This window comes from Onthophagus taurus, chromosome 8 (genome assembly GCF_036711975.1).
Source record: "Onthophagus taurus isolate NC chromosome 8, IU_Otau_3.0, whole genome shotgun sequence".
NCBI lineage: Eukaryota > Metazoa > Arthropoda > Insecta > Coleoptera > Scarabaeidae > Onthophagus > Onthophagus taurus.
In genome coordinates this window covers 16051083-16069093 of record NC_091973.1, presented here as the reverse complement: position 1 = coordinate 16069093, position 18011 = coordinate 16051083, and the positions used below count along the sequence as shown (strand labels likewise).

At 35.3% G+C, this 18011-nt stretch overlaps 1 protein-coding gene across 1 annotated transcript; it reads left to right on the top strand.

Moving 5' to 3' along the window:
- Window positions 1-15631: 15631 nt before the first annotated feature.
- LOC139431277 (uncharacterized) lies at window positions 15632-16066 on the top strand. The gene has a single exon (XM_071198921.1). The coding sequence runs from the start codon at window positions 15632-15634 to the stop codon at window positions 16064-16066; it is 435 nt and encodes a 144-aa protein (XP_071055022.1).
- The last annotated feature ends 1945 nt before the right edge of the window (window positions 16067-18011 follow it).

The following is an 18011-nucleotide window of genomic DNA, read 5'->3' as shown; positions in this document are numbered from 1 at the left end:
GTTGTACGCGGGGTTAACTGTGTGGCGCCATATAAATACCCCTCCCTTCTTCACTGAGCCGGTCGAGGACTCGCGTACATCTCAGGGTGATAAAACTAGTTTTGTCCTTGTTGAAAATTTCGTTAATTTATTTTTGTTTTGATTTAAAATCATTTAACGCATTTGGCGTCATAATTTTCCCGACCTGGTGCTATTGCGAGTTTTCCGTAGCACTTTCCCGGTCTTATGCTATTGCGAGTTTTCCGTAGCATTTTTCCGGCCTGGTGCTATTGCGAGTTTTCCATAGTACCTTCCCGACTTGGTGCTATTGCGAGTTTTCCGTAGCACTTTATCCGTACCAATTAATTCATCTTTAATAATTGTTTCAATTGAATCAAATATTTGAGTCCCACAACATTGCACTAGACCTGACATAACCGAATACATGTGTCAATAAAGATTTTTTTTTGTTTCCCGTAAACCCCTATGTTGATTTTTTTTTATTTAATGATAATAAATTTTCCGACTGTAACCCCCAAAAGCTACTTGGAGGCGAAAGAGTTCCTTAACTCTCTAAACATAAGATGGCGCCCGAGACCGCTAACATCCCAAACATATTAAAGGGCACCAAGACCCCTTTCCTAGGACCGAACCAGGAAGGGACGTCACAAAGGAAGTAAACATAATTTTACCAACGGTCGAACTAAAGTAAGGTAGTTGACGTCTTAATGGTAGCCACGCGAACCAAACCATCTCTTCCATGGTGAAGTTCAGTAATTCTTGCTAAAAGCCATTTCGAAGGGGGCAATGGCTCGTCTTTAACTAGTACCAAATCTCCAATCGCCGGTAAGTTTTTCCCCTTGGACCATTTAGTAGAGTCTTGTATAGATTGAAGATAGAAGTCTTTCCACCGCTTCCAGAATTCCTCAACCAAACGTCGGAGATGTTGATAACGAGTGCGGCGGGATACCTTTTTATCCAGAAGAGCCGGTTCAGGCACTGCGGAACCAATTTCGGACGAAATCCTTCAATCTGCTCGGATGGCTGCAAATCCATGAAAGCGCGACTGTGGAATCCGTCCATAGATAGATCGACACGCCACCGAGCTCGTGGGCGATCGAAACGCGCTTAACCAAACGCACTAAAACAATCGACGCGCACAACTTAAGCCACGGTATTGACACATTTTTTAACGGGGTGTTACAGTCTAATTTCAATGTTTTGTATTTATGTTATTTGTAAATTTTTTTTAAAGCGATAGAATCTGGAGGTCCTTTTTTCCCCTTCCTATTATTCCTTAATTTGTACGGAATTATCATTATAAATTTTCTTTTCTTTCTGTTCTTTTCTTATATTTCGCCTTCTCTTTAATAGATGTCATTTTCTTAAGTCTTTACATATTTTAAATTTCATACGAAAGTTATTGCGCGCGGGTAGAGTTTTTTTTTGGAATTTGGATTTAGGTTTTCGAAGAGGAAGTCTCGCTCTCTTTGGTGGCACGAAACTCAACGTGTAACGTCGTTGTGTAGGCGTTTTGGTCTGACATTTTGAGTGATTAATTTGGTCAAATTCGATTTAACGCATTCGAATTAATCGGGATCATCACATCGACAATTATGTTTTCAATTGAGAACAAGTTTAAGTTCTTTCTTACAGTAAATCTGTTTCTTACGTTTTGAATCGATTTACTTTTCACACGTGCGAGGCCTTTAACAACTAATCGGCAAGAAGTATCTTCGAACGATAATCGTGGGAGGCAAATTTAAAACGATCTATTCGGGGTGAACGGTCAAATAAAGTACAAGAACAACTTTTTACAATTTGCTAATATATTTCGGTACAACCTTCATCAGAGCGAATTTACATTTGCTGTTAAAGAGAAAAAAAATTCTTAAAATGATAGAACTTTTAGAAAATAGGTTTAAAAACTTACTTGTTTATGAAGTTGGTAAACTAAAAACGTTATTGAATACATTGCTATTGAAATTACTGAGTTTAATTAAAATATGGAAATAAATGTTAAAATTATTAAGACTATTAAGACAAAAGTTTTACGTTACAACGTAAAAATTTTTCTTTCTTGTTTTGATTCTGAAATTCTGTTTTATTTGAAACAAATTGGAACAATGCGCACAGCGCATGCGTTAAAATGTAAAGAGGAAACCGTTATTGAAATTCAAATTTAAAAATTTAAACATGATGACAAAAGTATACAAAACAAAAATTTAGAGTAATCCCAGCGATACAAAGGGAGATTGTGAATTTGGAATAGGTTGTGAATTTGTACCCTTCTGCCGACTCCGAATACTTTCCCTCTCCAGAGGAAACGCTGCATGAAGGTCAGAACGTATATATAAAGCATCGAGATACATATAATTTACTGGAGTACGTGCTCACGATATTCGCTTGGTAGAGAAAACGGTCCGATTCGCCAGCATGTTCCCCCACCCTATAACGGCAAGAAATACAAATAGTACTAACTAATGGATATAATTCAGCATGAATTTATTCAATATTTACTAAGTAATTCAAATAATGTTATTCAATAATGATGAAAAATACCAAATAATACATATTTAAGTTATTATAGTTAGGAAAAAAAAAAAAAATAATAAATTTTACGTATGTTACGTTGAAGCTTTTTACCGTTATGGGGTGGGGGAGGCCGGCTCGTTTTGTAGCTCAAAGCACGCACTCCAGTAAACATAGTATATCTCGATGATGTAAAGTTATTTTGTCTCCATTATTGTGTTGAATTGGTATATTAAAAAAAAAAGGTTAATAATAATTATATTTAAAAATTTTACTTACCTTGCAAATAAATTGTTTCAGATTGTAAGGGTAAAATCTAAATTTTGGGGTGATTTTTTTTTCGTTGAATTTCTTTTTTATTTGATTACGTTTCAAAAGACAAGCTAGTACTTTAAACAAAACGTATCGGGATCAATTTGTTTCAGTTTCTTTTGTTGAATTTTTTTTTTATACCGAATATTTTCTTGAGATTTTTTTTTATTTAAAAGTTAATCTTAACTTCTCCCAAAACCGTGGGTTTCCCATTTATTTAAATTTGATTTATAATACTTTAGTTTATATTTTCGAATCTTAAAGTTTTCATTTTTTTTATTATTCATTTTTATTACTACAATTCAATTTTTTTTATTTTGTTTCCTTGTTCTTAATAAATAAAATTTTCTTTCTTTATATAATATCAGGTGTTTATAGAAATTTTGTATATGTGACCCTTGTGTGCCTATTCCTATTCCTGAACATTTACATTTCCTAATTGATGGACACCGCTGTAATAAATTACATGGCGCCGGGTATAAATTAACGAACCTCCCCGTCTTCACTGAGCTAGTTGAGGTTCGGCAGTGTTTTCATTTTTTTGGGGGGTTGGCGCGGAAGGGTTACGGCAAAACTATCTTGGTCAAAATTTTTTTGTTGATTCCGGTACGTTATAGGGCCATTTTTGATTTAGAAGTAATTAGAGAAACGCGCACATCCGAAGCATCAATCACACCCAAATAAACGACCGCACCGAACGCACGAACTGAAGCATCGGCGAATCCGTGGATCTCTACGGAAGTGGTATTATTATGAGTACCAATCCAACGCGGAACGCGGATAGCAGGACATTGTGAAAGTCTTTTAAAAAGGAGATCCAATTTTTAGTTAAATAAGAAGGGAACTCCTCGTCCCAATCAAGATCAAGGATCCAAAGTTCCTGCATGAAGATTTTCGCGGTGATTATAAATCGCGATCATAAACCGAGGGTAAGTTTATTTAAAGTTTCACTCGCTTGACTCAACATAAACAAAAATTCATCAGTTTAATTGATCCAGGTCAATCCCAAGGCCCTTGGGGCGTCATTCTCTCTTAAATCTACTGTTAAAGTATGAGAAACATCGCTTGGTGAAACCCGCACAAGAACGTCCGGTTTAACATCCATTTCCGAGCATGAAAGCAGCCCGCCATAAGAATCGTTTGTAATTGAGAGATGACTTACTGGGCTTCAAGAACACCATCAGCACCTGACAGAATATCGTCGACGTAGGTATCCTTCAGAAGAATCGCTGCACCATTTGGTGGATTACTGGAATATTGCTCTGCCAACAGACGAAAACAACAAACAGCCAAAAACGGAGCGCAATTTAAACCGTAAGTAACTGTGGTTAATTCGTAACTTTTTATTTCCTCTGTAGGGCTATCTCGCCAGACGATTCGTTGGTAATGTAACTCATCACAATGGATCTTAATTTGGCGATACATTGGTGGTTAGAGCTTACACGAAAGTGTCTCCATAAAGGTGTCTTCCCTGATGTATGGAAGGTTGCGAGGGTGGTGTGGTTACCCAAGCCTAATGGGGGGATTAGGCCCATTTTCTTGGCGTCTGCGTTGGGAAAGGTGCTTGATAGAATTTTGGCGGATAGGTTGTTGACTTTTGTAGAGCGGCATGAAAGGTTGGATGATAGTCAGTATGGATTCAGGAAGAGGAGAGGAACGATACAGGCATTGGATGGGTTAGTGAAAGGTATGAGTAGGTGTAAGCAGAGAGGATGGCATAGTGTGGTAGTAGCTTTGGACATTTCCAACAGTTTCAATGCGATCTGGGTCCCAGGGATACTACGAGGAATGGTCAAGATGGGTGTGCCTGACTATCTGGTGTGTACAGTGAGGAGTTTTTTAACTGAGAGAATGCCGAGGTGTGAGAATGCTGGTGTAATAGGAGAAGAAGCGACCAAGGCAAAAAGTGTGGTTGAGACATCGACTTTATTTTTCACTGAAATTGTCATTAACCAATTAGTAGACCGCACTAATCAACACATAGCAAAAGTGAAAGAAAGGTTTGAGAGAGCAAGAAACGGCCGATCTACTAATACTGCAGAAATGAAGGCATTTTTAGGCTTGCTCTATCTAGCGCTTGATTGTCCGATTTTTGGACTACTGATGGTTTAGGGATAGATATTTTTCGAATGATAATGCCAGAAAAACGTTTCAGATTCCTAATAGGGTGCTTACGCTTCGACGATAAAGATACCAGGAACAGAAAGTTGACAAATTGGCTGCAGTGAGAGAAATGTTTACAATGTTTGTTGAGAATTTTCGAAAACATTTTGAGTTAGGAGAAAATATAACTGTCCTGTTCGACAATATATACCATCGAAACCCACCTAGTATAGCATAAAAATATTTTATCTGAGTGATGCAAAACTGTATTATACCAGTAACATGGAAGTATACTGTGGACAACAACCGGAAGGTCCGTTTAGGCCTTTCAACCAAATTCGGCTGATTCCATAGTTATACGATTGTCCAGACCGATTCATAGATCTAGTCGAAACATCACTGCAGACAATTGGTTTACTACTCTAAAATTAGTGAAACAACTGGAAGAAAATAAAATCTCCTATGTAAGTACAATTAGGAAAAATGAACGTGAACTTTTATATCGCTAAAACATAGAAATTGTTTTAGCAGTATATTTGGCTGTACAGATCATGAGACACTTGTTTCATATGTACCAAAAAAGGGAAAATCTGTTCTTCTGCTGTCCAATCTGCACGTAGATTCAAGCGAAATTTCTAATGACGAACAAGCGAAGCCGGAAATAATTTCTTTTTACAATAGAACCAAATCTGGTGTTGATGTCAGCGATAAGCTTTGCGCAAACTACAACGTCAGCAGATCAACGAGAAGGTAGCCAATGGTAATTTTTAACCACTTGATGAATGTGAAAGCAGTAAATTCAAGGATAATTTTTGTGTTGAACAAGAATGCATTTATTTCAAGAAAGGACTGCTTAAAAAAATTTATCCAAGTGTCTTTTAGAAGACAAACTAAAAATACGGGCACAAATTGTAAGTCTTCCTTTGGAAATCCAAAATATGCTTCAAATGTATAAACATTTTGACGTGGAAGAAGTGGAATTACCAAGTACTTCGACAACAGCCAAGAAACGACGCTGTCATCTATGTTTTACTGACAACAGAAAAACATCACTTAGTGTTTACTGCTGCGAAAGATGTGGTGTTTGATTGTGCTTACAAGGGAAGTGTCACAACTGTGTCTCACCGATTTCGATGCAATTTGGTACAGTCATAGAATGGGCCAAAATAAGGTTCGCACATTTTTTTATACGTGCGGTAAAAGCCCCTGGGGCGAGTTATAGGGGTTGAAAGTTTGGAGAAAAAGTACGTTTTCACTTATATTTTGAAAACGAAAAGTGCTATCAAAATTTGGTAAATTGTAACTGATATTCATTTTAAAAGAGCTTTCTTTTGATGTGTCACACATATAGCAGAGGGTTAAAAAGGGCGAACTACCCCTATTTTTTTGGAATTATTTAAAAACCACCCTATCGATTTTGGCGGCATTAAGTATACTTCTAGTGCGTTCAAAAATATTAGTTAAGGGTTTTTTCCCATTCGCCCTAGATCAACCCCAGCGAAGTTACGGGGGTTAACATGTAAGCACTTTTCGTAAGAATGATGTGATAAAATTGTCAGGTATTTTGAAAATACTTTAAACAAAACCGTAAATTAGTCGCACAATAAAATGTTTAGTGTAAAATAAGGCATAATACACCATATAGGGGTTGTTGGGGTTATCCACCCCCTTAAAAATTAATTCTATCCCGGGCGTTATTTGTCGATTACGGCGAAATTTGGTACTGTGTTTGTTTTATATTTGAAGTAAAAATTTTTGAAAATGGTTATAAGGGTTACAAATTAGGGGTAGTTTTTTGTTTATACCTCGAAGATGAAAACTGCCATCGTAACTGTGGTATTGTTTTTTAAAAATCTATCTATCGATGTTCCACGAGGTAAACTACCCTCATTTTCTTTAAATAATAAATATAAAACTACTAGATAAATAAGATATTTTATTTATTTATGAGTTAAAAAGCAACTGACAAAAAAAATAGTTCAATATACCAAAGAAGTTTATTCTACATTACTAATTGACGTTTTTTATGTATTATATTAATTTTCAATATTAAATTTATTTTTATTCTACGTAGTGTTGGCAAAAATGAAAGTCGTGGAAAAAATGTTTTAAACATAAGGATTTTTTACACCATGCACATGTTATGACCGCTATATCCCCACAGATATCACACGTTGGCTTCTCACTCGAAAAGCAAACTTCCACGGGATTTTCAAAATGGTCTGGTCTCTCCTCTATATAGCCACTTGCAAACCATGCGTATTTAAAAACATTTATAAACCGAGGGGAAGCCAACTGGTTATGCGTCAACGATTGCAATTTTAATATGTTATCCCTCTGATGTAAATTGACATCATACTGGTAAAGAATAATCTGATCAGAGAATCTTCTAATAAAATTTTTCCATATTCTGAAACCAAATACATCTAGGGGCTGTATTTGACCTGTTGTCCCTGCAGGTATAGATAAATGTTTAAAATTAGTACCTGATGGAGTTATTTCACTAATAACTTCAGGACAATGGCCACTCCAAGAATCTAATAATAATAATGATTTAGAACCAGTATTTGGAAAATATACATTTTGGAGCCAATTTTTCATGTGTTCTGAAGTTAACTTTCCAGATTTTGATGCCAAAACGTATATATTGTCTGCTTTAAACATTGTATTTGCTACCCTCGGTCCAAAGCTGCCAGAGGGTTCTTTTAAAACAATAAAAAGTGGAGAAAGAAGTTTCCCATCAGCAGATATTACGGGTTGAATTGTGTAACTGTGCGTTGTAGATGACACCGACTGGACCACACTTTCTACGGTTTTAACTCCTAAATCGCTTAATGTTCTTCCCGAATGGAATTCCAAGTTAAAACCGCTCTGATCCGAATTGTAGGTGTTTTCAGGTCCATATATTTGGATTTGTAGCTTTGCCTCTTTAACGAAATCTTTTGCTAAAGTTTTTACTCGATCAACATTTCCAATTTGTTTTTGGGATAGAAATTTTGTTATTTTTCGGCTTACTAACCGATTTGCTTTCTTAAAACGTTGCACCCAGCTATGAGATGCTTTGAACAGTTGAGGAGATAAATTCTTTTCATTTCTAGCTTGTATAGCCCATCTGCGTATATCAATATCATGTAGTGGCAATTTATTATCTACGGCGGCTCTCGCTTGATTAATTACAAATTCGGTAATTTCTGCTAATTTTTCTTTGTATGTCCCTCTTTCTTCAATATATTTAGACCATCTGTGCAATTGGGTCTTTGACGTTACTTTTCGGTATTTGTTTTTTACGGTTTCTAGTTTCAAATAACCTTTCTTCCCACTTGTCCAGTAATTTACCGCCTCTAATTTGTACTCGTAGTCGATGTCATCCTTCAATGGACAATGAGCATCAGTATCTTCTACAAACCTGTCAGTTGTATCCTGGTCTTCAATAATTTGCTGACCGTCATTGATGCCATTGGATGAATCGAAAATTAATACAGTTTCGTCTTCAATTTGCATATTGTAGTCTTCCATACTTTCCATTAAAATACGCTGTATATTTTCTTTTAAACTAACTTCTGCTTCATTTACAGGAGTCTGGGGAATATTCATAACAGTAAAAACTGTCATTAGCAAATTTAAAACGTTTATTGGGTTTATTGTAACCATTGCTTCTGTCAGTTGCTCTGAAACTAAAATCTACCCACTGGGCACACGTTCTTTTATACTAGAAAAAACTATTTTGAGAAATGACCTTTAGCAAGCGGCACTAAAAAAACAAATATTGTGCCAAAATTTTTTTGGTAGGTGTATTTTTGGCAACATTATGTAGAATAAAAATAAACTAATAAACTATATAAAACAAACACAGTACCAAATTTCGCCGTAATCAACAAGTAATGCCCGGGATAGAATTAATTTTTAAGGGGGTGGTTAACCCCAACCACCCCTAAATGGTGTATTATGCCTTATTTTACATTAAACATTTTATTGTGCGACTAATTTACGGTTTTGTTAAAGTATTTTCAAAATACCTGACAATTTTATCACATCATTCTTACGAAAAGTGGTTACATGTTAACCCCCGTAACTTCGCTGGGGATGATCTAGAGCGAATGGGAAAAAACCCTTAACTAATATTTTTGAACGTGCTGGAAGTATACTTAATGCCGCCAAAATCGATAGGGTGGTTTTTAAATAATTCCAAAAAAATAGGGGTAGTTCGCCCTTCTTAACCCTCTGGTATATGTGTGATACATCAAAAGAAAGCTCTTTTAAAATGAATATCAGTTACAATTTACCAAATTTTGATAGCACTTTTCATTTTTAAAATATAAGTGAAAACGTACTTTTTCTCCAAACTTTCAACCCCTATAACTCGCCCCAGGGGCTTTTACCGCACGTATAAAAAAATGTACGAACCTTATTTTGGCCCATTCTATGACTGTACCAAATTGCATCGAAATCGGTGAGACACAGTTGTGACACTTCCCTTGTTAGAAAAACATTCCAAAATAATATGCGAAAATTGTTTCAACGATGAACCAGAATCATCGCAAAATATCTGTTATTGTATCAACTTACTAACTATATGTGTATTAACTTTTGTAATCTTTATTTATTATACGGTAAATAATATATTTTGTATACATACATGTAAGCAGTTTCTACTTAAACAAAAAACCCATACAAAGTATAGAATAACATATTTTAATTGATAAAATAAGTAAATTTATTATACATATCAAAAAAAATAAAAAATGGCATCTTTTACTCTAAAGCAGACATTTAGTCACCGCGGTGATCCTGGTTTCTCGGGGTCTCCGAGGACGACTATCACTCGCCCGTTACCCCACACCGGCGTCGCGTAGCCTGCCGAATTCAGATTTCTTTCAAATACTTTACTCGCTCCAAAAAAATCGAAATAATTTTATTTTCCAAAACTATTATCGGATTTCGACATACAGATTTATTACGCACAATTCAGTGCACAACGCGTTGAAATCCGTCCAGCCGTTTTCGAAATAACAGCATCCCCTTTAACCGCAAAAATTCGCGAAACTATACAAAACATGAAAAAAATAAAATATGCTTCGCATTCTGAACATATTAGGGTATCACTTGTTGAAACACCAAATATTTTCGTCTTATCTACGGAATTCTCAAAAATCGGGTGTTTCTTTATGTTTATCTCGCTATAAAAAAAAAAAGAGGAGCCAAAAATTTTCAAATTCATGTTAATATAGTAGAAATGATCAGTGATTATAACAAAGTTTACCGCAAATTTTTTCATTGATCGGTTGTGAAAATATCGATCTCTAAACAGACGGCAAGCAATTTTATGCATGTATCTGCTGGATACATGCGCGCCTAACGGAAGGTTAAATTCGGTTAAATCGTTGTCGTTGCCGCCGCACGAATTGCGCGTTAAAACGGGAGTGGTCGCATTAATATTAATAAATTTGGATTTGGACGGCGGTCTCTGCAACTTCACCAGACTGAAAGTTTTAAGGTCATCAAAAAAAGGGGGCTTATTATATGTACCATATAAACAACAACAAAACTGTTAACTTTAGAACGGATATAAACAACTTAAGCAACATCTATTCTTACATTTTCGCTATTACAAAATAAAAAAAAAAAAAAAAATTGTAATTTTGGTTGATTTGTTTTTGGTTTTTCAAATATTGTATTTCCTGTTAATTAATTGAATCCGTTGGCGAAAGTACATGTGTGTCACTCGTATTTTATTATATATTTCTTGTTTTTATCCTTTTCCGTAAGGACTTGATATTTCAATCACTTGTGTCCGCGTTGTCGAACAAATAACATGTGGTGTCGGACAGGTTCTCTTTGTATAAGTTGGCTTATTTGACTAAGTATTATTTTACTCTAACTGACTTTAAACATAATTTTTAATTTGTTAATTCGTTTGTAGAACCGAATCATCCTGAAGAAGAAACAATATAAGTTTCGAAAAATAGATGTTTTAAAATTTAGTCCCCTTTTTTTGATGACCTTATAACCTGAAGTTAAAGGAAAAAAAATTTTTTTTTTTCTAATTTTCATGTTCAATAGAGTAGTCACGAATTTATATTCCCTATATTTTCTACAGTTTTTCTGGGAATTAATTTCCTAGCTTTGTTGTCTGGTTGTTTATTTTATACCGAAAATTTGGAATCCATAGCAAACGTTGCCGAATCTTTAAACAATGATTCCAAATGCACTGTAGAATACAAAGAATTATTGCAAAATCCATATTTAAAAGAAAATTTGCTATACATTAAAACGAACTTTATACCTATAAAAAAAGGCATCAAATATTTTGAGGAATTGGGCATAAAACTGGAGGAGTCAGTAAATAAATTAAAAGAAAATAGAAAGAGTACCAGGGGAATTTTCTTATCGTTTAACCTTTATGTGACTGGTAAATAAAACACCGCCTAATGACAAGAATAGTACCCGGGTACTAGATACGAAAAATCTTACTGTTTGATATTGCAATCGTTTTGTACCACCTATAGTTTTCAAAAAAAAACTTCACTTAACATATCATAAGTAAACATTTATGTATTTAGTCCTGTTTATAAACGTGTTCGTCAGATCAGGTCTTCGTTTATTCTATTGTGATATCTTAGACATGGTACATCGTAAATAACTATAGTTATAAATATCGTAGTTAAATATCCAAAATTATAAATTTATGTTTATAATATTTTGCTCTATATAATAGTATTGCGGTGTTGATAAAAAAATGACAGATACTATTGTTGGATTGCATAAACCAAGGTGTCAAAGGAAATGGTAAGAAAACAGTAAATATAAAATAATAAATATAGTAGTAATATTCACTGAAGGTTACTCGTTCACCTGACGAGTTTAAAGCGTCTTTAGACGAGTCGTCTGATGAGGAGCCTTTTGTTCCTTCAGCTGAAGAGGAATATGTTCCCACAAATTTAGACTTAGAAGCGTCCGATATTGAAGACGAACCCTTGACTGAACAATATGATAAGTCAGATGAAAGTGACTACGATGAACACGAAGTGGAATTAGAGCGCTTTTCAAAATCTGCGGTTTTGACTAGCAAAGATGGCATTGTATAGAATAGTGTACCACAACGACAGGCTCAAACAATTAGCCGTAATATTTTGAGAGGTAAAATGGGTGTGACGGCAATAACTTCTACATATACACCAAAGGAGATATTTAGAACTATCATCTCCAACGATATATGTTCCACAATTCATCGAGAAAGTAATGCAAAAGGCTAACTGCCAACAGAAAATTATAATACAAATGTTTTGGAAAATTATCAAGGTTGTACTAAAAAACAACCTCAAGTTTTTAAGCCATTTACTCAAGAAGAATTGGATGCGTTTTTAGGAATTCTCATAATTGCTGGCGTTCAGAAGTCAAACAAAGAACATATCACCGAAATGTTGAAAAGCTATTCTTTGCCACTTATTCGAGCAGCGATGTCCCGTATTCGTTTCAAAACGTTTCTATGCCTTTTACGGTTTGACAGACAAACTACTCGTGCTGAACGCGCGAAGACAGACAAAGCCGCTCCATACAAGAAATCTGGAAGAAATGTAACAACGGATATTTTCTTCACAAGTCTTCAATTAATACAGACTCTCAATTCGTGGAAGATGTCTTTAGTAGGAACTGTTAGGAAAAATAAGGCATTTATTCCCTTCAACATTTCACAAACTTTGCATACAGCAAAAATGCAACTATATGTTGCTACGTTCCAAAAAAAATAAGTCAGTTATTCTTCTCTCATTAATGCATATGAGAGGAGAAATTGAGGAGACTGATGTTGCCAAACCTCAAATAATAAAGTATTATAATAAAACTAAGGGGGGTTGGTGTAATATATAAAATGTTGGCGGAATATACAGTGAAACGACGTACAAACCGTTGGCTGTTTGCACTTTTGTTCAATATGATTGATATTGCAGGTTTGGCATCGTACATTATCTATCAGGAACATAATCCACAACATAAGTCAACCGATCAGAGAAGAAAATATCTCAAAAGTCTTGCGAATGAGTTATGTGTGCCTGCTATTATTACTCGAAGCAAAATTCCTAAAGCAATCGGAAATAATTTGACACGCAGCTCAATTGAATTGGCTTTGGGTCGTCAAATTACAGAAGCAGTCAATGCAACACGAGATGTTGTAAACAGGGATGAGTCTGGACGTATCCGGTGTGTTGGACACTGTTATGTCTGTCGGTCAAATTTCCGAAAACAAAGAAAAACACGAAAAGCATGCAGTTCATGCACAAAACCCATTTGTGCCGAACATTCTACATCGAAACCAGTGTGTGATTTGTGCAATAATGGACCTAATTAGTTAATTTGTTATTATTTTTTGTTTGTTCACGTCACTATTTTTTACTGAACTGTTTGGTTATCTGGCAACGATAACCAATAATAAAATAATCTTTCTATATTCTGTTTGTGTATTAGAACTTGGGACACGCACTAAGAGATTTAAAATTGTTCAACATGTTTTTTGAAACTGGAAAAAATTTTAAAAATGCAAAAATCTTTTGACAATGATATATTCCGAGATGTCAAGTAGATTCGTGCACAAAAAATAATATATAAACAAGTTGTAAGACATTAAATACAGAATTAGTACACAGGTACTATTTCAGCCACATAAGGGTTAAATAAAAAAAAATCAATATATGATAGAAATCCGGATTAAAAAACATTGCTGAAATTACATTCTAATAACAATTTAACGTTTGAACATTGAACATTCCAAGTTGTATTCAAATTATTTCAAGTTATTTTTGCGACGTTGAAAGAAACGAAAAATCAAAACGTATAGCATTAACTTGTGAACATTTAGAAGCACTTGTAGTAACAACTTGGAACAAGGATGTGACTTTCTTGTAGATTTTCGTATATTAACTCAGACTTTATTATTATAGCCCTTTATTTCTACATTTTATATTTTACACTAATACAACAAAAGGAGCATCTCATGCAACTCAAAACAAAAACGAAGAAAACAAAAAAAAAAAAAAAGCAAAACAAAACTTTTACCATTAAATATAATAAATTAGACTGGCATGTTGAGTGCACAAGATATACACCACTAACTCTGCTGTATAGCAGTGTTGCGCGTGGTTTTACAATTTACAACGCCAGCACGCACTGATTAATTAAATAGTTTAAATACTTTAGAAAAACAAAACCAAAATGATAATATTTTTATATTTTATCAATTAAGAAACATAAATACGTATATATATATATATATATATATATATATATATGGAAAACAAAAAACAAAAAATTACTCAAATCAAGTTAAATTCAAAATGGCTGAGAGGTTTGTGCCCTTAATAGTTTGAAGCCATGCTCTGATTGAAGATTTAAGGTTGGTTGGACCCAATGACAAACCATTTTAAAGTGCATATCTCATAATCTTATTATATATTTTAGGGGAAAAATACCTGAAGGATCGCTGTCCGACTGTTTTACGCACACGAGTCAACCGCACAGACATGTAATTTTTAGATCTAGTATTCTGTGCATGATCCATATCGCTCAAAAAATATCGCTTTAAATACGGGTAAATAAATAAAATCTATTTCATTCTTTAAAATGATAGAAAATGTTAAATAAAAATGTTAAACAATACAGATTAACAGGAAACGCCCTTTTACATTAACAAATTTTTGTTTTTTTATATAAATTACAATTTTACATAGCGATAAACGCTCTACACTACTGGTTGAGTTTTAGTCGGACAAATCTTACATTGGCCTTTCATTGAACCACTATCGTTAAGTTGCGGCACATCGATGTGCTCGATAGGAGCATGTTACTACTACGCTATAACGCGTTTGCCGCTCTGACAGATGGTGATATCAACAGCCCGAACACGTCGCGGAACCAGAGTAAAGCAGGACGCCCACTGAATCGGTTCGGCTCAGCACGGCCGGCACGGAACGTTCGTAGTAAAGACAACAGCAAAATGTCTTCAAGTTCGTCGTCGAGTTCTTCAGAAGAAGATATTATGATAGCATTGGCTTGCGATGAAATCGAAAAACCACCTCGCAGAATTTGGGTGCATGACATACAGTTACCAAATGTAGCTGCCCCTTAACAACTGTAATTGCCGAATATGAAGCGTCAGCAATTAATTGTTATAAATAACTGCGGGTACTTCGATATCGAGGAATTGTAATTCCGACTCCACGAAGTACTCAAATCGTCGACGCGGTGTTCAAGTTACGCTTCCGTTTTATAAAATCTTATGTAATAAATTATAATTTTAAATAAAAGTTAAATGATTAAAACGTCCTTTTAATAAAAAAAAACTCTAAATATCAGTTAAATAATATAATTGGCGCAGTCAGTAGGATCCGGTAAACGTGAGTGATTAAATCTTGTATCGTGCCTAAAATCGGTCCGACTTACGGAACACTTGTGGTGAACTTTCAAGTTCTTTATTACCGGATACGAGAAGAAAGAAGAAAAGTAGAACCCGCCGAGGAATTTGGATCCTCTCCAATTGCCGATCGAGTCCCGGGACTACTCAAAAGAGAATCAATGACAACAATTTTATTCATTCTTATCGTACTGTAAGTATCTTTATTTCTGCCATCCTTTATCCCTTTTCATTTCCGCTACTTAAACCTAATACGCTCTGGACAATTTAAACGACTTACTGGAGGCAATCAACGAAATAGAAATGGCAAGAGAAATATCGAAAGTAGACCAAGATTTGATACCAGTCTTTGACGGAGACAGAATAACTCTGAAGAGTTATATTAATGCCTGCGAATTCTTGATTGAAGAATATTTACCAACAGCACCTGCAAGACCAGAAGAAATTCGCACATCTAAAAGACTGTTAATGATTTTTATGGGTAGACTACGTGTCAAAGCACGCGAGGCGGTGGATGCAAATAAAACACCCACCACTTGGCCCGAACTTAAACAAATTCTAATTCATTCATTCGGTGATAAACGATCCGAAGAGGTTCTTGTTTATGATTTGAATAGTTTGGTTCCACAAAAAGAAGACAGTACAGCCAGCTACTCTAATAAGATTAAATCAACTCTTTACACTCTTCTTTCTAAGGTTAACTTGGAAGAAGACAATGTAGCGATCCGCAATCTCTAACAAGAGCAATACAACCAGATAGCTCTGAGAACTTACCTATTTGGATTAGACTTGATAAATCCCAACATTGGTTTAGAAGTTAAATTACGACAGCTCACCGATATTGAGACAGCAGAAGGTTACGCCCTGGAAATTACTAACTATTACACCCAGAAACAGCGTTTTCTTTTTAATACAAGGCAGCCAATTGCATCGCCAATGCGTACCATTATCAGACCACATCCCATGGTAGCTCAACGTCCAAACTCTACGCAAAAACCTCCCATGGTTATGCCACAACAGTATGGACAGCCAAATAAATTTATTCCACCCGCAATACTGCCACCTCGTTCAATGTTTTATCCCAGACAAGAAAACAATCAACCATTTGTGAAAACCCCGGCACAATTTCAACAACGACCATTTAGACCAACACCGATGGAAATAGACAATAGTAACAAACGTCCAGCCTCATATATCAACCGACCAGCCCCAAAGAGACAATGGATGTCAAATAATATTGAGCTTCCATCAGAAACAACCGAAGCCAATATCTATGTCCAATATCCTGATGATGACCAAACGGACGATAACTATGGGGAACGACATATCGATGAAAACGTCGAATACACAGAAGACGTTGAGACGCAGGATTTTCCCCAGGACACGTCTCAAGAGCAATTAACGTAACGATTTCGAACAAAGCCTATTCACAAGATCCGTTACTACCCTACGTCGAATTTGAAGGCTTAAGATTTCTTATAGATACGGGAGCAGAATGTTCTCTTATCAATTCGAAGTTATATGAAGAAGCCAATAGCGATGAAGCGATAGTCAGGAATTTAATATAAGAACACCTCACGGAGTTGAAAAAACAAGAAGCGCGGTTTACGCACCGCTTCCTAACATCTTTAAATCACCGGAATATCATTTATTTGTATGCTTTGATTTTTCACGTACATTTGATGGTTTATTTGGTTTCGATCTGTTAACAAAATTAGGAGCTTCGCTTGATACAAAGAAACAAGTCATTGTTACAGATAATACAACAATTCCTTACAAAATTGACAATACTCAAACAATTAAACCATACTCGCAGTCATTAATGAGTTTTCAGGTCACTAACATTGAAAATGGCTTAGCTTTGTTTCCTGTAAGGAAAGATGATACAGACAACGTAATGATCCCGGAAGCACTCGTCGAAGTAAAAAACCATGAAACGCAAATTTTTGTTACAAACAATTATGGAAACCCGATCCATTTGAACCCGACGCCGATAGAAGTGCAACCAGTAAGCGAAATTGAAGAAGAAATAAACATCGGTTATAATTTTATAGATAAAAACCATTTAGCGGCACTTCAAGAAAAAAATGTTGAAAAGAATTTGAAATTGGATCATCTAAATTTAGAAGAAAAGAAGGCTCTTCAAGCATTATTATCGAAATACAAATATTTATTCCATATAGAGGGACAACAATTAACTTTTGCTCATAAAATAAAACATCATCTTAACCTAAAAGATAATAGACCCATCTATGTTCGAAATTATCGTCAACCAATCGAGACAAAAAAGGAAATAAAAAAACAAACTATGGAACTACTACGACAAGACATCGTGAAAGAAAGCGTTTCGCCTTGGAACGCACCTGTCCATATTGTAACAACCCAAAAAGACGGAAGAATAAAAAATCGATTGGTAGTTGACTTCCGACGACTAAACGAAAGAATGATAGAAGACAAATATCCAATTCCAAACATTTCCGATATATCAGATAAATTGGGCAGGGCAAACTATTTCACCTCTCTCGATTTGGCATCAGGCTACCACCAAGTCGAAATGGAACCGGAAGATAGAGAAAAAACAGCGTTCAGCACCGAACAGGGCCATTTCGAATTTAAAAGAATGCCTTTCGGATTGAAAAACGCCCCGGCTACCTTCCAGCATCTAATGGACGAAGTTTTACGT

Excerpts from the sequence above, each read along its gene's own strand:
- LOC139431277 (XM_071198921.1), top strand. The coding sequence starts at position 15,632 with ATGGCAAGAGAAATATCGAAAGTAGACCAAGATTTGATACCAGTCTTT.